This window comes from Drosophila novamexicana, unplaced genomic scaffold (genome assembly GCF_003285875.2).
Source record: "Drosophila novamexicana strain 15010-1031.04,08,12 unplaced genomic scaffold, DnovRS2.1 tig00000870-arrow-arrow-pilon, whole genome shotgun sequence".
Lineage (NCBI taxonomy): Eukaryota > Metazoa > Arthropoda > Insecta > Diptera > Drosophilidae > Drosophila > Drosophila novamexicana.
The window spans coordinates 1,938,064-1,959,748 of NW_020824830.1; the positions used below are offsets into that span (position 1 = coordinate 1,938,064).

Consider the following 21,685-nt stretch of genomic DNA (forward strand, 5'->3'; position numbering starts at 1 on the left):
CCATTTCTATCATGCCAGGCTATCCCTCAAAGTCGGCCGAATGCAAGCCGCAGCAGTTGACCGCCATTGGTAATCGTCTGCTCGACTGGTTCTCCGTGATCATGGCCGATAGCAAGAAGCGTCGCCAGCATAGCCAAAAGTCCAAGGCTCATTTCCCACCCGCCTGCAAGACCGAAGCCAAGTGGATGTTTGGGCATCTGGATCTGAACAACGATGGCCTGTTGTCGCTGCAGGAGATGTACGATCTCGAGCACGATCAGAACGAGCGCTGCATCAAGCCATTTATTGACACCTGCGACCTGGATCAGGATAGCTCCATCAATACTCGCGAATGGTGCCGTTGCTTCGAGAAGACCGATCGTCCCTGTGCTGCAGTGCGCCGAAGAATCGCCGGCGACTTTGCAGGTGAGATAGGTACAGGTGGCCATTTATCTAGCTAACATAACACTAATATCTTCTCTCTATATATATTCTCTACTGAGTTGTGTTTGTTGTTTTCGGGTTTTGCTTTCATTTATTTGTATACCCTTGCAGAGGGCTTAAACTTAAAGAAATATATGTATAGAAGCACATGACATTGAATGAGTCATAAGGCGAAATAAGTATTTTTTTTTATACAGGACAGCTGAGTCGACAGAGAATTCCGCAAGTCTGTTTCTGTGTTGGATCAAATCCTACTTAAAATGTTTTACTTAAATATACAATACTATTTTATGATCTGATCGATCATAAAGCTGCGATTGATAAGACGAATTTTTAGTTATGCTAGGAAATATTCCAGTTTAATTAAATTGTCTGCAAAGGTATTGAAGGCTTCGGCAGCCCGAGGATGAGTTGTCTTTCTTGGTTTTAATTGCGAAATGGCTGTAAAACGCAAACACAACAACAATAAAAGTTAAACACAATTCTCCAAGGCGGGTAGCTAGAGAAGTTATCTGGTTTTACCTTTACCATTTCCGTTTCTTGGCTATCTCCCACTCTATCATTCTGTCACTGTCTATCTGTTTATGACTCTCTTTTGATTCGCTGTCTGCGCTTTGTTTTGTTTATGCTGCTTAACACTTTTTACACAACGTTTAACTCATTTCAAGCTATAATTAAGCGCCTGAATGTGATACACACGCACACACACCTATACATATAGCCGAATACCACTCTCTCATGCACACTCACACTCACACTCACACTCACACATAAGTAGCCACAGCAACAGTTAAACAGGACACCATTTTTATACTTATTCTCTATGCGCTCTCGCTTTTCCGCTCTCGTTTACCTTTTAGCCAAACGCAACTTTTAAGCCAGTAAATTAAACACTTTTAACAACAACACAAAAGTTTTTCGTGCTGCCTAGTGTCCGTGTTTTTGTTGTCCCATTATAAACTTTAGCTGCATAATTTTCTTTTATTTTCTGCCACGTTGTGTCTCTTGGCTATTTTTTTACCCACACGACCCAAAAAGTACAAATAAAATGCAGAGCAACACAAAACAAAATAATACAATACAATATCATGGTATTTCGCTTGTGCTGCTTTCTCATTTACGACTGCAAATTATGCAGACTTACTAAAATTGCGCATTGTTATTGTTCTTCTTCTACTTGTTGTTGTGTTTGTTGTTGCTGTACATGTTGCCGTTGTTGGGCGGCATGAACTAATTAGGCGCCTACGCACCTGACTGCGATGTCCAAGGATTCTACAAGCCCACACAGTGCCACAACTCGGTGGGTGTCTGTTGGTGTGTGGACAAGCATGGAGTCGAATTCGCCAATACACGCACACGTGGAAAGCCCAACTGCGGTGAGTATGCTCCAAAACAAACTTGTCATTGCAAATAAGTACCATGTGCATATACATATACATATAAATCACACTGACAGCTGCAACTGTCACTGTGACAGATATTTGGGTCTATACAAATTCGCGTATTATCTCTTGGCTCATATCTGCAAGATGTATTTAGTTATTATAAGCGATAAATAAACTGATTTGATAATAGTCACAGCTGTAACTGTTACTTTCAAACACCAGTGATAGATATTAGAGACTATACAATAGTACAATAACATATATTCTTTGGTTCACATGTATAATATGTATCAGTTATCTCACGCGATAAAGTTATACATACATTTGATCACAGTGACAGCGGTAACTATTACTTTCAGCTATCATAGGCGATAAAGTTATGCATCACAGTAAAATCTGTAACTGTTATTTATATCTAATATTATTGACTGCATTTACTCTGTTAACGTAAAGCTGTAACTGTTATTTTATAACATCAATAGCATCTTAGTGAATATATTAACCAGATTCTTTTCGGTAAGACAAATACAATCGCGTTTTTGTTTGACTTCTTTTGATAAAAGGCTATAGTTTGGATAATAAAGTCCAAATATAAACTTCTCTCAAGTCACTAATTAATTATCGACCCAACTATTTGCTGTTTACATTTATTCAACTTGCAGTATTGAATACTAAACTTATTGCGGAAATGAGAGTCCGTTTTTTTATTCTCTTATGTTATTATTATCCTTTGATTGCTTAAATCCATAAGCTCATAGAATGAAATCTACCAAATGCCACACTGCGTATACGTTATCAACCTAAAGGGCTGAGCCAACTAAAATTGAGTTAATATGAAAGTATGCTAGCCCAAAGCTATTCTCCATAATTAAGTCTAACTATTAATATTACGCATACGCCATGCATGGCACATGAGCTGAGCAAAGAAACTTGGCGTCTTTCTGCATGTGCAATTGTAAAACGAATCACGGTCCGTTGGTTAATAGAGAATGCCTTGGGCCACATTAAATATGCACGCAAAAGCTGAGGCAGATTAGTGCTAAATCTGCTAAAACCCATTGTAATATTCATTTAAGATTTATGCTTATGTTTATTACTGCAGGCAGGCAGTCGCATATTCGATGAACAAACTAATTTGAGGCCATGGCCATGCCGGGCATTCAACTTGGCACAGCAGAAATTTAATTTTACATTCCATTTGCACAGAGTCTGTGGTGAATAATGCCGCCTCGCTAACATCCGATGACGAGGATGAGGGCGCCGACGATGAGGACAGCGCGGAGGGCAGCGCCGATCAGATGCTGGTCTTTTAAGCGCCAAGGCCACGCAGCGTATTGGCTTAAAGGTAGTATTGATGACCATGGGCATTCAATCAGCGAGCATTACTGCGTAAGCGTTAAAAAATTAATATTATTACAAAGAAAACAAGCAAAGAAACAAAAGAAGGCAAAGCAAAAGCGAAAACCCAATACTTAATTGTGCAGTAGACAAGTAAGAGTTTTCGAATAGAACTACAACTACATATAGCATCGTATACTTAGCAGCAAAATCAACACTCGCAAAAAATGTTAGAAGTATAAATAACAAAAAAAAAAAAAAAACAACTAACAAAATACAATACAACAAATATTTGAATACTGAATTCCAGTGTCATTGTTTGATTTGCTTACGGCGAGCAAAATGTGGCATAGTTCAAGGCGCACTGCACGCAAAATTGGTATTAAAGAGATGCTAAAATTAGCTTATACACATAAGGTTGCCCAAACCCATTGTTCGGGGTTTATTTACCCAAAAAAAAAGCACTCACACACATCTAGCAAAATGGCACAGTAAACACTTTTCGTAATATCCGACGCCCTACCCCGTACGCATACAGAGCATACAGAGCACACGCCAACACACACACACACACACACACATGCAAACACCTGCTTTTACTCAGTTAGGCAACATATAATACCATAGCCTATGTTATGGCACACGAATCCGTCTTCTAGCGTTTAAAAAGATTAGTTTAGACATTTGAAATGTTTATTGCCCTTTCGTCTATGCTCTCCTTTGTCCTATCACAATATCAAAATAAAAGCCAAAGACACACGCTAAAAATTCCGCCCAAAAAATACATATATATTTATGTGATAGGTTTTGAAAAGTTTGAAAAAAAAAAAAACAAAAAAAAATGAAAAAGAACTGGAAGAAGTTGAGAATCAGTAAGGAAAGGCAGTTCAATGCACATAGCAAAAAAAGAAATTCTGTTGCTTTATTACCATGCTAGCTATAAATGTTGCATATTAAATCATGCGTCTAACGAACATGCCCCAAGTAGCACTTATAGATACACTTACTAAGTAAACACGCATTCATTTAGAGTTAACTAGCGTACCGCGCGTAGTGCGAGCTGAAGGCAAATGGGAAGGCGTAAGGAAGTATTGTAAGCGCTAGCTTGGTCACAGTCGACCTAATTTAGAGAGAGTATCCAAGAACTTGGTAAACATATAACGGGCACCGCTTTGATGTAATAGTTGTAACCGCGGACTTAGTGTGAATTGCACGGCTTCAGGTGAAAACGGAGCATTCACTTAAATGTAGCAACACACACATAACAACACACATTTAGATCCGACATACACTGCATTCCAATTTGCATTTGGCAAAACAGAAATGAACAAGAATTTGCAATTACATTTTAATGAGGACATTTTTAACTTGCAACCAGGCTCACCGCAATGAGATCTACAAATTTCCACATAAATCACATTATCTAATATACGATAAGAGAAAAATGCTTATGCATACGTACGAGTATATATACATAAAAGAATTATTATAAATTCATAATAAAATAATGTTTAAAATGTATGTAAGTATATAAGTGGCAGCAAACAGAAAATAAACCTAAATTCAATCATAAACCACAAGCATTTATTTAGTTGGGCATTCATTTCGTTAATTTTGCTTTTAATATTGGCTTTTCTTGCGAAATGAAAAATTTGTTAGACACACTAAAAGAAAATGCTTGCGAAAATAATGGCAAATAGCAAATTAAAGTAGAACCAAAAATTAAACAAATGCGCCTGACAAACAAACATTGGGCTTAAAGAACTTTTTATTATAGCAAAAATTGATTACCATTAAAAAAAAAGAAAAAGAAAAACAAATATATATATTAACATATATACATATATATATATATTATTATAATATATATAATAATTTGAGAACAAGTGTGGAAATTGTGTTTTTGGCTGCATTTAAAAATTGACGCGTGGTGTAAACTCTATAAACTGACTATATACTATGATCATGATTGTATTTATGTATGTATTTATGTACTTGTGTATTAAGTAAATTGCATTAATACTAGTGAGCCAAAAGTGAAGTATATTAAAACCAATAAAATCATTATCAACTTTGGCATTCGAAATTCAATCGAATTACTTCAATCAAATTACTTTTCGTTTTCAAGTTTATTTTATTCATTTTCAGGCTGTTGAGGTTACCGTAAAGAATATATATATATATTCAATAGTATCAAAATGTTTTTAAAAGTTTTACTCAATTGAAAAGACAAATACGTACTAATGCATTTTAATCAATTTTTTAAGATATGTTATTGGTATTCTTTTAAATAATATCACAAACGTAAATTTAATAAGAAAATTAAAATCAAGCGCTTTATTTTGTTTGTTCAATTACATACTTATATTTATATATATATGAAATATGTCTGTTTTATTTATATAAACAACTCGATGAAACCAATAAATATAATTTAATGCAATTTCAATATATGCCCAAGCGTTTTCTAATCATCAATAACACGTTATTTGTTTCATTCGATTTTGTTTTAATTTATACCCTGAACCCTGAAATGGCTAAAAAGATGCTGATTCGATCTAGCCACGACTGTATGCCTGTCCATAAACTATCTTAACTAGTCGGAAACTAGATAAGCTATATATTTAAAATTTCAAAAATATATTCTCTGTACCATACATAGAATGTGTTTATCAGTTTTTTCTTGCCCTATTTCGATAGGACCAATAAAATGTATTCATTATTCTGGTTTTTAAGGTATGCCTCAAAAATGTTGAATGCTTCATGTATAGGTTCCCGTATAGTTCGCCTACACCCCCTAACAATTGAAAACACTTAGTATGGGGTTGAGGAAAGGACCATACCCGCTGCATAAAGGGCAGGGTTATTTCAGTGTAAATCAGTATAAGAATGCAGCTTGGCAATGAGTTCAGTGTATCTCTTAGTCGGACAGTCGTATATAGAGCACTCATAGCTTTTCAATGTAGAGCGCTTTTGTAGATGCACACATTTGAGTGGCATATTTAGACCGTGAAAATTCATAAGGATTGGAAAGATAAGCACAGCCGCAGCATGAAGTGCACAGCAATCGGCTTGCGGGTTTGGGTGTATATAGAAGCATATAAGGCGCTGGGTATTTCCTAGTAAGCTCTCCCGACTAAAGCACTCTTCTTAGTTATAATTATTGTTTGATTTATTTCATAATATAAGCTCAAAGTCTGAAACGTGCCGCGTGCCACGCTGCGTATACGTAATCTGCCAGCTGCTCGTCCCAGCTAAAGTAGATTATTTGAACATTGAAATGGATATATAGCGACATATGTAGCATGGCTAACAAGATTCACTTACTGTGAGGTAAGAAGACATTCAAATTGATTTTCAACTCAGTTTATCTTAGTTGTGATTAAATAAATAGCATCGACTAGCTGCTTGCGTCGCACGATAAACAAATTTTAGCAACTTCTGAACTTGTGACATTTAAACGGACTCCGCGCTTACCGTCAGAGCGACAAGAATGTGCAGAACTGACAATAAATTCGCAGCGCTAATTTTATGCGCGCACAAGCGGCAAAAAAAAGCGGCTAACAACAGCAATAACAACAACGCCAGCAGCAACAGGCGTACAAAACAATTATGGCACAGATTTAAATAAATTTTAGTTAGCACAGGGCGACAGCGGGGGTGGAGGGCGAGTGTTAAAGTCGCCTCGTTTCATTGAAAGTTCACACGCCAGTTGCTGCTTGGCCGGGGGGTCAAAGTGGGCAAGTGGGCGTTGCCTTTGCTACTGCTGTTGCTGATGTTGTTGTTGCTGTTGTTGCTGTTGTTGCTGCTGCTACCAGTGTTAGTATTGTCACGGGTGCAACTGACGGCAACTTTGGCGTGCTATACAAACCGGAAGTTGCCAGCAACAAGCGACTGGTGAGTATTAAGCAACTGTCAAGCACACACACAAACATACACACACACATACACACACACACACATACTAAACTTGGACATGGGCAACTTTTAGTTAGTCAATTAGTCACTCAAACTGAATGTTGTCTGATTATTTTTGTGCTGTGGTGTTAAATAGCAAAGACTTTTGGCAAATTGTTTTTGTTGTGGTTGGTAGAGGCTAGGTATTTGAGCAAAAAACACACACACACACACAGACACACAGACAAGCCCGATCTGACTCTCTTGTATGTGCGTAACTATTTGCATAATTCAGTGATTCAAACAATGCGACAAGTTGCATGCAACGCCTGGCTGAGAAGCTGTTGTTGTTGTGTTTCGCCCTCGTTGAAGCATTCAAGCGCAACTTTAGACGGTGCTTTATGGCCTGGCTGCCCGCAAACCCTTCCTTCCTGCCTGCTCGCCCGCCTGCCTGACTAACTGACTGTTGGCCTGTCTGACATGTCACATAGGCATGTGCCAGGCGCATGTGTCCGTGTGTGTGTGTGTGTGTGTGTGTGTGTGGCTTAGTTCGCCGCAGTGGCTGACATTGGTCTCATTGTTGCTGCTATCTGACCCCACTAAAGAGTGGCGCTCTTTGTCTGACTTCTTGGAATTTTTAATTAGGCAAACTTTTATCTTTGTGTGCGACCTAGGTTAATTTTATATGTATGCTCGCATATTGCATATGTGTATATATATATATGTGTAATAATAAGCCAGTGTTTCAATGATTTTTAAAATTTATATATTTAAATTAGCGAAAATCATATTTTAATAGTTTCCCTTCTATGCAATTCTCATGAATTCAAGTAAGCCGCACAGGTTTTCAGGTTATATTCAAATCAATCCTTTATTTAATAATATAAGTGCTATGTCAACCAATTTAGTTATTTAGAGTGATTAATTAATTAATCGCTGTTTATTCTCTAACTTCTCACTCCCTTACTGATACTTGGCAATTAAATAATCGTGCTTGTGTGTATGTGAGCTTATTGGTAAGTAAATAAATAAATATTCATATTTGTGTACAGTGAAAGCTTTCATAACTGGACACCTATATTTTGTCCTACTGCAGCTGAGGACCTTTTATGAGAGATGTACCACCAAATCACCAAATTCTTTGGCTACCACAAAACTAAAAATAGGAATTGCTAAAAATGCTAGCTACAGATTAAATACAATCCTTGCTTGTAAGTCTCAATACTTTTGTTGACTAACTAGCGCTGGAACGCATCAGAGCGTCAGAGTAATGGAAATGCTTTTTATATGGTAAAATCTATAAAAAAACAAGTAAGAGGTTCTAGTCGGGAGCTCCCGACTAGGGGATACCCTGAACCCTCTTCTTCCAACATCAAATGTATATATATATTCTATTTTAGAAGCTATATGTCAAGTTTGGCGACTCTAGCTCTTATTATTTACCAAAATTGCCCAAAAAACAGGATATCGATATCTCTAGCTCTTATAGGTTCTGAGATCCTTGCGTTCATACATAGGGACGGACGGACATGGCCAGATCGACTCGGCTATTGATGCTGATCAAGAATATATATACTTTATGGGGTCGGAGATGCTTCCTTCTGCCTGTTACATACATTTGGATTTTGCACAAATATAATATACCCTTGTACCCATTTTTAATGGGTTCAGGGTATAAAAATGGTGTGTCCTTTTACGTTATCCGATTGCGGGAGCTGTCCGTTATGGGAGCTTTCACTGTCTATGTATGCATGTGTACACATTCACACCACATCTGTATATTTGTTTATTTTTTTCTTATGTGTTTTGCAACTTTTTCCATGCGTCAGTCAGGCGTCACTTGGCGACGCTGCTGTTTTTTGTAGCTGGCTGAAATAAACACACACAAACGCGGCACTCGCCGCGACACACACGCAACTCTTTTATAGTTCAAGGTGAAATGCGAAACTATGTGGAGCGGGCGATGCTACAAATAAACTTGCAACTGGCTGCAGCCTTTTGTTTTTAATTCGCTGTGGCACATTGCGGTGGCCGTTGATGTTGCTGCTAGTGCCGCATTCTAGTTCGCTTTCATGCTAGTTGATTTGGTTGGCTTGACCCTTTTACCATAGCGTCATTTGGGCCAGCGATTCTGAGCAGATATGACGATCTGCACGTGCAGATGTATATACATTTTTGTTTCTGCTTGCATGCGATAATAATTTATAGTGCCCTCGCATGCACAGTGCGCGGCTTATGAATTATTACGCATACGCAGCGCGACAATCAAGCCGAGCGAAAGCAAAAGCAAAGGCACAGGCAACTCAGGAGTCAAGGTAAACATTTGCAATTGGTCATTAAATGAGGTCAACAAAAATTAAATTAAGTTTCGCTATAGTTGTTTGTTTCATTATTACCTGCATAACTTTGTCTACTTGGCTTGGCAGCAAAATAAAAAGTATGCAACATTTTACAGCGTCTCACGAGAGTTTTTGCAGGGATACGCTCAATCGCCATTGAACACTTTGTTCGCTTTATTTACAGCTTTGAAAAACTTTTATAACTTTAAATGATTTTGACTTTAAAACTGTTGCTAATTGGTTCAAAGAACATCGGGCAGAGGTTGCAGGTAGTAGATTATTTAAGCATTGTTTAATATTTTTTATGGAAAAAAATATACATACAAGAAAGTAAAATAAAATACATTTCGCTTTATTAACTATGCAAAAGTAGCCCGTAGAATAATCAATAAATATGGAATATATGTAACATCAATTCAGGTGGTGGATTCAGAGTATCTGCTAGTCGGACACTTCCGCCTAAAGCACTCATGTATTTTATATTAAATTGTTTTATATCAAAATATATTCATCAAATTGTAACTATGTTAATTCCTTTGAAGTGTCCACTTCAATCAATTTGCTCAACCTGCAAATATTTTATGAGCTTACATAAATATATATGGTATGTTTGGTATATTCATGCCAAATTGAGCAATTGCATGTTTTTGTGCCTAAGTGAAGCGAGCATGTGGCATAGGGGCATAGTGGCATTTACATATACCTACGTTGCATGGGTACTTCGTCGCTCAAGCAAGACATCTGGGCTTCTACGCAGCTGATGGCGACCTTGACCAACTTGCCAATAAGTAAAATTCAAGTGCTAACCGCAAAAGGTCACGCACAAGACTCTGGCATGGCCCCAACAGGTAAGTAATTATCCAAAGGGCGCCTCTTCTTTTTGTTTTGGTTAATTGGAAACTGGTGAATAATTGTGTACGTAATTGCGCATACGCAGTGTATAGCAGAATAACAAAAATTCATTTACCGGTGACAAGCACATACATGCATGCATTATTATATATTGTTGTAACAGTTGCAACACAAATCAACATCGAAGCTACAAATGTAAAGCGAGCATATATCATTGGGCAACACAATAACAGCAACAAGAATGTAGGCAAACAATTGTTGTCAACGGCAAAGCCACTGAACTGTTAAAAGTGCCATTGAATACAACAACAAGATATCAATACAACAAAACAATTACAACAACACAACAATGTCAACGATGCTGGCACACAACTGCGCAAACAGTCAAAAGATACACGGAAAGTAAGCTACATGCATGGCTAGATGCGCTCACGAGACAGATAGATAGATAGATAGGCATAGATACACAGGGGCACACTACCTGAACCACGAGCTACGCACGGCCTCAGCCCAGCCCGGCAACGCCCTCAGCGCTCGGCGTGTGCGTTAAATACTTTTGTTTATTGCACATTGTAAGCGAGCCAGCAAGCAATTCGGTTGCGACTCGCTGTGGACACAGCCGAGCAACGATCTAATCAGCAGTCGACGTTGACATGAAATTTCTCATACGCTCGGTTAGCCGCGACGTCGACGCTCGATCGAAGCATTCATATCATATACGCATACATGCACATGCAGCAAAGGTAGCTTCCATGTGTGTGAGTGAGTATCTACCTGGCTGGCTATCATATACGCATACATGCACATGCAGCAAAGGTAGCTTCCATGTGTGTGAGTGAGTATCTACCTGGCTGGGAGAAGTGCTCAACTCGGCCTCAGTCGCAGCCTCAGAGTCAGCCGCAGCCGCAGCCTTTGCTATTTGCATGTCGAAAGTCGCGCTCGTCTGACGTGCGTTTAAAAACGCGTGCAAAGTGCATTTGTTTAATGGAAGTACGAAAATAAATGTGCGACAAACAAAGTTTTTTCATGAATAATCATCAAAAAAATATGAAAACAAAAAAAAAAATATACATATAATTGAAGCTTCGCTTGTGCAATCCGGTCTTAATTTGGCTAATTGATATATTCAGGACAAAGTGCCCGACTCCAGGCTATATATATATATATATTTGCCAATGTAAATAGCTGCATTTTTCAGTCCTGAACGAAATGCAATTTGCCCTCCGGACGCGTGCGTGTGCATGCTAACAACAAAATTGAAAGTGTAAAATTGTTTCAAACATAACCAGCAAAATATTGTCGGGCCAACAAGCAAAATCTGGCACTGAATGTTTTTCTGTTTTATGCCCACATTAATTTCGGTTTTATTTAAAGTTTATGCCTATCAATAACATTTTGCAATGCAATAACAACAGCAACAGACCAAACAAAACAAAAAATGCCTAAATCAGATTGGAAAACGCATTGGCAATGCAAATTATTATTCACAATAATATTGTTCATGCTGCAACAAAACACAAGTGGTAAGCTCTACATTTTGGCCCAAAAGTGCGGACACAGCAAATTGGCGATGTTTCCTAAGCCAATAGCCGGAAATATGCATATGCATTTGCATATGTGCTTCTACATAATATGCAAATGATACCCTGTACACATAGAAATATAAATAATGGACTAAAATAAATGTGTAGCAAAAGATGATAAGATCTTGACATCATTTCGTATGTCATGACAAATTTTACCCCCATTTTTATACATATTTAAAAACATTTAACATAGTACAAAGTATCTTCAGGTCAGGCACATTTATTTGTAAAATTTGCTATTAAAACAATAATCAGGAATATGTTGCAAATAAAAAATGTATTCTATTTATGCTACTCTGACAATAGTTTCTTGGTCCCCCAAAAAAGTAAGAAAATTTGGAATAGCAGCAATACCCTGCAAAATTGACCCCAAGGGTGAATTACACCTACAATAAGATAGACGAAGGCAATTAGTTGACACGCTTGCAGGTTACTCTACACCTTGGGTACAGGGTATTTCCAAGTCAAGCCATATATTATTCGAAAATATTTTAGTTAACTTAGCTGACGTGATGCGTCAATTAAATCATTATTACACTTGAAATTTGCATTACATAGTAAACTGAAAAGCTGATTGTATTTGAGGGAGAAAAAAAAAAACAAAATAGCAAAGATCAATTTACAGCCAAGTGCTAGAAAGAGAGAAAAGCTAACGAGAGCAAGTGAGAGAGTAGATAAGTGCGACTTTCAAGTTGTGACTGAGAGCGAATCCGATTTTGCAATGGAATGTTTGTTGTTTGCGCGACTGGTATTAACTATTGTTCGACTGATTACATAAGATATTAGCTAGGCAAGCTAATAAATTAAAAATAATTGATTAAAAATAAAATTGAGAAAATCCCTGCAATACCTAAGAAAATGAGTTAAGGGAAAAAGTGCCAGTCGCTTAACATTGATAAAAATCATGCAAGAGAGCTGTTATTCAGTTACTAGAGTATCTTTTCGCAGACTATATACGTACTATATATGTATATATTATATATATTTTTATTTAAATGGATGCCTAATGACTAGGTTATGCATAGATATCTCAAATTATTCGCATCGATGATCAATACAACGAGCACCAGGTATAAACCTGCACAATTTGTGTCACGTTCTCGCTGGCCGCGTTATTGATATGCACAATCTTATGTCGATTCATTCGAACTTGGAGTGCTCAACAATTTGTGGAATGTGCGCTTCTCAGTGAAGCGCAGCCTCTGAGACTCAAGCTGCTACTAAACTGTTTTCTCATTTCTCCAGATGCGCTGCTGCTCAAGTGTCCGCTGCATCAGCTGCAGTTGCAGAAAATTGTCGGATTTCGACCGCCCATCGATTACCTTAGCGAACGGAATTTGATTTACGCGCCACCGATCGCCAGCAATTTCAAAGATCGGGATCGACGCAGCGACGACTACGGCCTGGACTACGCCGTGCGCGTGCCGGACGAGCAGCCGGCCAGCCAGCTCTGCTGGCGCAGTTGCAATGAGGATCCGGACTGCATTGCCTATGTGCATCTGCTGGACACCAATGAGTGCTACGGCTACTCATATTTTGAGCGCAACTCGCGCTACTTGCCCATTACGGACGAGCTGCCCCTGGTGGCCGATGCCGAGGCCATGTTCTACGAGAAGAGCTGTTTGCGCGGTTCGTATTTGCGTTTGGCGGGGGCGTTCCTGACCTTGGTTAAATTTTGGTTATTGTTCTCATTTTTGGTTTGCAGTGCCCGATACGTGCAAAGGTCGCCTCTGGGCGCTGACTAAAATTCCGGGCAACAGTCTGGTGTTTCATGGTAAAAAGACCATTTCGACGCTGGTCACGCGTCGTGAGTGCGCCGAAAGATGTTTCTTCGAATCCCAATTCAAATGCCTGTCCGCCTCGTTCGCCCCATCGTATCGGAACAATCGTGAGCGGTAATTGACAGTTTGTAGCTGTTTTTGCTTAAATTAATTGCCTTTGTTATGCATTTTTAATGCGCGAACCGTTTCCACTGGATTATGATATCACTCTGAGTGAAGTCATAAATCATTGCGAGATACATTTGTAACTCGTCCAGAACCATCAGCTGGCAACCTTCTCAACACATCTTCTCTCCACCCGCTCGCCCGCAGGTTTCGCAATGAGGAACACTCGCCGCAGGCCCATGTCACTTTTGGCCGCTGCACGCTGAGCGACAAGGACAAATCCATACAACCGGAAGCCTTTCGGGCGGCGCCCTACGCAGAGGAGTACATGGAGAACCAGTGCCACGAGCGACCCATTCAAAGCGACAATTGCTCGTACGAATTGTACGCCAACAGCAGCTTCATCTACGCGGAAGCCAAATATTTGGGCCTAACCCAGAAAGAGGTGCGCCCCGTTGTAGCGCTTGAGCAGTCGCGCATTATGATTCCAATCGATTTACCAATTGATTGATGACCTTTTTGTATTACAGTGCCAGGCGCTTTGCACACACGAGTCCAAGTTCCACTGCCAGGGCATCTCCTTCTATTATCTCAATCAGCTGACACGCTCCGAGTGCCTGCTGCACTCCGAGGACATCGTCTCGCTCGGCCCGCGCAGCCTCAAGCTCCGCGACAATTCCGTTTACATGCGACGCGTCAAATGTCTAGATGGTGAGTTAATACTAATGCACAAGAGAATGGGCCCCCATAGGGTTTGTCGAATATTAAAAATCGTTGGAGACATATGTTGAAACTTAAGAAATCTTGAAAAGCCAGGCAAAAGAAGCCTATATTCACGCAGAAGATATGGCTTATTAGGGGATATTGAATTAAAAACTTTATCACCGATAAAATTTTCTCTGCAGTATCCTGATGTTGATTGGATTTTGTTCGTGTGTTGGGAGCAAAAGTTTGGTTAGAAATATCTGGAAAAACAAAGAATATTTCATATAAAAACTGATGTTACGATAGATCTATATGATATGGCAGATTTAATCAAGATATCTTTAAGAAAATTTGTTTCATACAAGCACTTCAGTTCTGAGCGATGGTTCCTATTTAAGCTGTCCGATATATATGTTAAGATCAGGAAAAAACAAAGTTTTTCTTCTCGAACTTAAATATTATTAGGACGGCTTTTGGATAGAGATGATATAGACTACACTCATGTAACAAACTCAGCGTATATAATTTTTCCTATATCTTCGATAATAAGTAGATATATCTTCGATAATTTATCCATCGATATATATAAATTTTAAAATTTGATGTTTTTAGCATAACTCAAAACATATACCATATGGTTTGTAGGTTCTCGTATAGTAAACCCAGCTTAAGAATATTTCAGTGTTTAGATACGTTCCCAAGACTATACAAAATTGTAAACTAATCGCATTTTTTAAAGTAAAGGTTTCTTAATAGAGATATTCAAGAATGCTTTTCTCATAGGAGGTGTGTATAGAGCGAAAGCTTGGCGTTGGGTTGAGGGTGTCTCCTAGTCTGGCATACTCGACTCTTGCTAATTGAGCTTGTCATCTTGTTAAAGCAATAATTTACTTTGAGCTGAAGTGTCTTCTTCCATGAGCCAAAAATGTCGTTAAGACTACATAATATCTGCTGGTGCTTAAATATTTATCTATATCTTTCTACTGTCTTTCCCACAACACAGTGCAGGTCTTCTGCACCCGCGATGAGATGACCGTCCGGTACAAGCCGAAGGACTCGTTTACAGGCAAAATGTACGCCAGCATGCATTCGAAGGAGTGCCAGGTGAGCGGAACTGGCAACGAGAGTTTGGTGCTGCGCCTGGAGATTGGCAGCGAGGCGAAGGAGAACCGATGCGGAGTTCTGCGCGCCTACGAAATGACACATTCCTATCACAGGTAGGCGAACAGTCGAAACATATAGTTAAAATGTGAACTAAAGGGAACCCCTCGCAGAACCTTCATATCCGCCCTGGTGGTCATACAAAACAATGCGAATGTGCAAACCCAAGGCGATCGTCTCATCAAGGTCGGCTGCATCCTGAACAACGCGACGACCGCGCTTGGCTCAGATGTGCGGGATAGCAATGCGGATGCCACGGAGCATGTGCCCAGTGCTATTGCGTTGGAGTCCTCTCTGGAGTATGCAGAACAGTAAGTGCTTATAGCGAATACCCATTCGTTGACACCCTTTAAACAATCCAACTCTCGCAGCATGTTTCCGCAGGAGGGCGTGGTGCACTACAACAGCAGCACGGGGCCCCATCCGCACCCGCAGATCACACTTCAAATAGTCGACCTCTCGCAGCAGCATGAGACGAGTGACGTGCAGATTGGCCAGAATTTGGAGCTGCAAATTGTGGCCGAGTACAGTAAGGAGCAGCTGGGCGAGCATCTCGAACTGCAGTTGGCACCCTTGCCGGACTTTCGCGCCACCTCGCTGGTGGCCAAGTCACAGGATAATCAGAACTATGTGCTGCTCATAGACGAGCAGGGCTGTCCCACCGATGCTAGCGTATTTCCAGCGCTGGAGCGTGTACGCACGACTTCCCGCAGCATGCTCCGCGCACGCTTCCATGCTTTCAAATTCTCAGGCACGGCCAATGTTAACTTTGATGTGAAAATACGCTTTTGTGTGGAACGTTGTGCGCCCACAAATTGTGTCCATCTGTCCGGCGGCCTCTGGCAGCGACACAAGCGGCAAGCGGAGCAAGCAGAGCGCCAGCTGGAACAGCTCAGGATACAGAATCCAGTATATATATCAACTGTTATGGATGTGCTTCCGGCTGAATTGAACAATACAACTGCCTCAACGGCCAATATAAGCGCGCAAGTAGAGCTTCCTCTCAACTATAATCTTCGGGTACACGGACCGGATCAAACAAATAGCAATAGCTACTTGTATGGAGAGCGCGGGGTCCTGCTCATAGCTGGCATTGATGATCAGTTGCATCTGGATAACATATGCATCAATCAGAGTCTGCTGATTGCGCTCTTCATACTCTGGCTGATATGTCAGGTGGCACTGCTTTTCGGCTGCGGCATGATGCTGCAGCGTTACCGCCGCCTGGCGAAGCTGGAGGAGGAACGTCGACGCTTGCACGAGGAATACCTGGAGGCTAGACGCGTACACTGGGCAGATCAAGGCGGATACACGCTCTAGTTGTCTTAATTGAGTTTAAAATAATTTTAATTGAATAAAATTAAGCGAATCTTATAGTACATATAATCAGGCTGAAAACAGCTTTAAGAATTTTTCTTGGGATCATAGTGCTCCCACTTACGATGATTCAGTAAATTAAAATCTTTACAATACAAGGCAATCTGGCGCAGATACGAGGATAGTTTCAACAGCTCCTTGTCCTTCGCGCGGTTCAAGTGGGCCTGCCGAAAGGGACGTATCTTGAGTCCCGACTTCGGATTCATCATAAAGTTGCGTCTTATATCATCGAACATGATGGTGTTCCTGGAGCTGTACTGCTTATACAGGCCCCAGATAACGCCCAATGGCTTCACATCCACCACGCCGCGCTCCGGCACGTGCACTGAGATCATGGCATTCGAGTCGAGGTAAAACATTATTTTATAGTTGTCGTTGGTATCGACGCCTAGCAAGCGCATTTTCTCCTCAATCCAGCGCATACTGGTGGCGGACCAAATGACAATGTCATAGTTCTCATATGCGGAGGTCAGAAACTCGTGTAAAAAGGGCCGCATCAGTTCCGTGCCCTGCTCAGCGGGTGACCGATGGTCAAATAATGTGTAGTCTATATCTAGGACAAGCAGGTGTTTGCCCTCACGTGGTGGCGATATCTCTGCGATTTTATAATCACGCACTCGACGCTGCACTTTGGCCAAATACACTGCGGAATTCTCCACGGAATCCTCCCGTTCCTCGGCATCATCGAAGTCGTCAATCACCTCGCCGATGTCCTCGGGCAGACTGCATGCATCTTCAATGTCCGCCTCTGTGGAGCCAACCATCATGAGCTTAAAATTCGGTTTCAACTCCAGTGCACATAGTTTAACGTTGTCGGCGGCCGGTTTGCCTACAAATCCGCAGATTAATTTTGGGATTCTCTTGGGGCGTTGCTGTTTACCTTTGTGTTTCAGATTCAATAGTTTCTGACGCTCCGGTCGCACCTGTGTTTTGAGAAAGATTTCGTGGCGCAGCACCTCGACAGTGTCCTGATCCGTCAGGTCAGACAATGGGTACTCCTTGCCACTCCATTTCAGAACAACAACGATTTCCTTTATGTCAGTCATTTTGCCACTGCAATAAATTGTGTTTTTTGTACAGATCGAGAGAGAAAATAAACAGCCGAGCAAAGAAATTATAAATTTTGAAATACGCCATCTTTACTTCCATATACGTACTTTGTTTAGGTTGCTGCTTAAACAATTCGATTTCGTTTTATTAAAAGAAAAGTATAATAATTCATATTCCACTAAATTTATTTGCGCGTCAGCATATAAAACATTGGTTCAAAAACTTGAGTTTGTACGGAAACTAATGATGAACTAGTTAATTTCGTACCATTGTTCATTATTTATCGATAACACATGAAAGATGCAAATTGAACTATGCGTTTATTGCCAAGTTTACCCAACACTGTAAGCCAGTTATCGATGGGAAACAGCTGATAGCAAACTAACTGATACTTTTTGAATTAATAATATGGGTGTTAAGAACATAAAAAATTTTTGATTTTGCATTTCGGTTTGATTCTGTCTTTTTAAATACAAATTCACATTTTAAGAACGCGGAGAATGAAAAATTAATAAATATTGAGTTCACAAAGTAAAATATTAGATATATTCAAGCAGTCTAACATTATGCTAGTATCTGTGTGAGCCTGTAAAGACACGAAAATATATTATTTAAATCGATAAATGGTTCCTATATTATCAAGAAACCCGTATCTTATTAAATTAAACAAAGAATATTTAATATGTGTATTTGACACTATAAATATATAATAATACAAAACAACAATATAGACAACAATGCACAAAATATATTTTACAGTATAAAGATCAAATAAAATAAAGGTAGTAAGTCTTTTTTTACTATAATAAACTTCTGCAAGATATATTCTTTACAAATGTTACTTTTCTATTTTTATTTATAAATAATGAACTAATTTCTTGGCTTAGCTCAGTTAGTATTTTTCGGTTAACAAACACTTTCGTTTGTTTTGTTGCACACCCTATCTAGTATTTATTCACTATGATATTATGGTCACACCAGTTTAAATTGAATGCAGCCCCCAACGATCGCTTTTCGCTTTTGCTCTTCGCTTCTTGCTCTCTTAGGTTGTTGGCAGACTTGGCAACTTTGATATACGCTCCAGAGAGCGTGTGTAACAAAAGAAAACCGTTAAAAGAGCTGCAAGCTTACTTTGACTTGCTCTTTCGGCTGCTGTTTCGTTGTTGAAAGCCGACTTCGAATGATTCGTACCTGTGCGCGTAAAAACACGAAGCCACTTCTGCAGCTTGATCGTCTCTCGGTATCTCGGGTCGCACTTTGGTTGATCGTTTGGCTTCCATTCAGTTGCGAGTGAAACGCGAAGAAGTGCAAACGTCTCAAGCGGAATATCAAGTTGTATAAAACGAAGTTGCGAACTGAAAGGAGCGAACAAAGTGAGAGAAAGAGAGAGAGAGAGAGATAAAGCAACGCAAGATTACAAAGTTGAATGAAGTTGATATTTGCAAAAACAAATCGAAATAAATCACGTATCTAACAAGTTCAAACATGCGCGATACCTGTGCATACGAGATATAATTTGCATAAAGCGTAGCCAAGACGCGCCGTTTAATTAACCCACTTTCTAAACGAGATAAAAAACAAACACACAAAATCGAGAAAAATCGACAGCAACAACAATTACAACAACAACAACGAATCAAATTAACAAGCAAATAATATAAGCTTTCAAGAAGAAGAATGTGCAAGTGATACCTGATATGAATTTGTTTACTTCGCTGTTTTTTTTTTTCATTTATTCAAACTTAAAGTCCACAACGAATTCTAAGTAAACGAAAACCGGCCACAGCAGCAACAATAATACTAAAGTTTTTACCAAGAAAAAGATGACTTTAAACGCATTGTAAACGATACCGATACGGATACCGGAACTCCCCTGGCAGCCCCCGCCGTCGACGCCACCGCCGCCGTCGCCGCCGACGTCGTCTTTCAGTCAGCCAAAACCGCAGCAACAACAACAACAACAACAACAACACCAACAACAATAAACTGCAACGCGCCGTGTGTTAAATACAACAACAATTCACGTCAGCGACAGCAACAACAAATTGCAAACTATCGAGCAGAGCCTTTGGATTCATTTCGCCAGCTTCGAAACGAGTTAGCCAGCTAACGTGTTTAATACAATTGGGCCCAACTGTTGTTGGCCAACTTTGGCACAAAGTTCATGCAGTCTTTTATAGGTTCTGACTGCAAGCTCACAATAATCAAAGTCTGCTGGCAACAATATTCTTAGCACCCATAACGTGCTCGGGCTGCCGGTTTCACATTTCATTTCAAAACAACAAAACAACAAAGCGAGCATACTCGTCCACACACATACACTACGCTACATTCATACACTGCACGTCTAGAATTTCTTGGATAATTAATACCTGCCTGGCGCATTTTTGCGTTGCCAAAGCTGACGCTGTAAAACTTTGGATTTTTTTGTGCATTTTTTGCAAAAAAAAAAAATTTCTGCCAGTTTGCATAAACACCCAGCCGGTAAGTTGAACGTTTTTTTTTTTATATTAAAATATACAACCTACACTTACGTTATTTATTTCAACTTCAAAATACTGTTTAAATATGTCAACGGAAATGGGCAAGCCAACGGCACGTCGAAGATTGAATACCCTTTCATGTAGATATATGTTATATATGAACACATTTTGAAAAACATGCAAAAACTCAGGATATGATAGATCGGTTTTCATAAAATCAGCCTGATCTTTATGAAACATTTGAATTTAGAGCTCGTTAATTAGCTATATTATTGCATTAGTTCCATAACTTAACTTAATTTTCAATGGATCAACGTTAAGACTAGCCTCTACATAGTTTTATGAATATTTCTTCGAAGTTTGCATATAAACAAACAGTCGTATATCGGCTTGGCTGTTGATACAGATCAAGAATATATATATACTCTTTTTTTATAACATAGTTAAAATACCCTCTGTACTTGTCATTCGATATTATTCGCAAAGATAAAAATAACAAATAATTCAAGTTAACAAATCCGCACTTTAGTTGCTTTTCACTAATTGTGCACATAAATAAACAAACACAGATAAACAATTGCAAATATAAAATTCCCATGAGAACGGGTATAAAAGCATTTTGCTGTAATTCGGGCTTACGTTAAGAAGTAGCTGATAGATTAGAGGGTATTAGAAAGTATTTCAATGTTAACGATAGCCCCAATATAAATGAATCAAATCCAACATAATTTATTACATGGAATCAGCAATTACGTTTCATAGAGTTCGTTCCGTCAAATAGAAAACTTCAATTTCAGCAGAAGTTCTTATAAATAATTGAATGGATATTACAAACCCTTAAAAAAGCACATAAAACTACTTGAAATTGAATTTTCTCAACAATTAAATGATGTTAAACAAAAAGTTGAGTATAAATATATGAACGCATAATGCGTTTAAAACTGTGATGAGGCTATTTTGTTGTCTTCTAATTTTCTTAATTATTACTTTCACTTTTGCCAAAACAAAAAAATTTATCTCCGTTAAATTATTGCCAAAAAACAAAATGTTTATAATTAACATAAAATGTTAATTGAAAGTTCTTTATCGGCCACGAATTCCATCCAAAAAAATATTTGTCTTAAAAGTGCTTTCAATATCTTTTCACTGCTTTTGTGTCTTAAGATGTTTGACCTTTGCCACCGGCGCTCATGTGCTCGGCAT

The 21,685-nt window shown here is 39.2% G+C and overlaps 4 protein-coding genes across 7 annotated transcripts in view; 3 read left to right on the plus strand and 1 right to left on the minus strand.

Moving 5' to 3' along the window:
* Window positions 1-3,169, plus strand: part of LOC115764818 (proteoglycan Cow) — a 65,281-nt gene extending 62,112 nt beyond the window's left edge. Inside the window, exons 9-11 of one of the 2 annotated variants that reach the window (XM_030708067.1) lie at window positions 19-414; window positions 1,662-1,799; window positions 3,015-3,169. In XM_030708067.1, coding sequence (XP_030563927.1) covers window positions 19-414; window positions 1,662-1,799; window positions 3,015-3,121 — 641 coding nt within the window. In that variant the 3' untranslated portion in view covers window positions 3,122-3,169. The remainder of the gene's footprint in view (window positions 1-18; window positions 415-1,661; window positions 1,800-3,014) is intronic. The other variant, XM_030708068.1, reaches the window with a different exon arrangement.
* An 8,000-nt stretch (window positions 3,170-11,169) lies between these two features.
* Window positions 11,170-16,950, plus strand: LOC115764648. 3 transcript variants are annotated; one of them, XM_030707826.1, is made up of 9 exons: window positions 11,179-11,224; window positions 11,609-11,757; window positions 13,066-13,449; window positions 13,526-13,715; window positions 13,914-14,151; window positions 14,237-14,417; window positions 15,415-15,628; window positions 15,686-15,883; window positions 15,944-16,950. In XM_030707826.1, exons 2-9 carry the CDS (start codon window positions 11,673-11,675, stop codon window positions 16,890-16,892), a joined length of 2,439 nt encoding a protein of 812 aa, XP_030563686.1. In that variant the 5' UTR covers window positions 11,179-11,224; window positions 11,609-11,672; the 3' UTR covers window positions 16,893-16,950. The 3 variants fall into 3 exon arrangements, with proteins under 3 accessions (XP_030563683.1, XP_030563686.1, XP_030563685.1); XM_030707825.1 differs by having other exon boundaries at window positions 11,197-11,238; XM_030707823.1 differs by having other exon boundaries at window positions 11,170-11,757.
* On the minus strand, window positions 16,917-18,218 carry LOC115764649 (ubiquitin-like domain-containing CTD phosphatase 1). Its single transcript, XM_030707827.1, has 3 exons — window positions 18,107-18,218; window positions 17,830-18,002; window positions 16,917-17,778 (listed from the first exon to the last, which is right to left on the minus strand). Exons 2-3 carry the CDS (start codon window positions 17,993-17,995, stop codon window positions 16,976-16,978), a joined length of 969 nt encoding a protein of 322 aa, XP_030563687.1. The 5' UTR covers window positions 17,996-18,002; window positions 18,107-18,218; the 3' UTR covers window positions 16,917-16,975.
* A 2,148-nt stretch (window positions 18,219-20,366) lies between these two features.
* The window catches only part of LOC115764731 (serine-rich adhesin for platelets), a 36,168-nt gene continuing 34,849 nt past the window's right edge, over window positions 20,367-21,685 (plus strand). The window contains exon 1 of the mRNA XM_030707942.1: window positions 20,367-20,483. The gene's annotated coding sequence lies outside the window, so the exon portion shown is untranslated. The remainder of the gene's footprint in view (window positions 20,484-21,685) is intronic.

Coding starts and splice junctions, on each gene's coding strand:
- LOC115764648 (XM_030707823.1), top strand. CDS start 11,673: ATGCCTAAATCAGATTGGAAAACGCATTGGCAATGCAAATTATTATTC. Junction 14,418..15,414: donor ACGCGTCAAATGTCTAGATG/GTGAGTTAATAC, acceptor CCCACAACACAG/TGCAGGTCTTCTGCACCCGC. Junction 15,629..15,685: donor ATGACACATTCCTATCACAG/GTAGGCGAACAG, acceptor AACCCCTCGCAG/AACCTTCATATCCGCCCTGG.
- LOC115764649 (XM_030707827.1), bottom strand. CDS start 17,995: ATGACTGACATAAAGGAAATCGTTGTTGTTCTGAAATGGAGTGGCAAG. Junction 17,779..17,829: donor ATTGAATCTGAAACACAAAG/GTAAACAGCAAC, acceptor GCGGATTTGTAG/GCAAACCGGCCGCCGACAAC.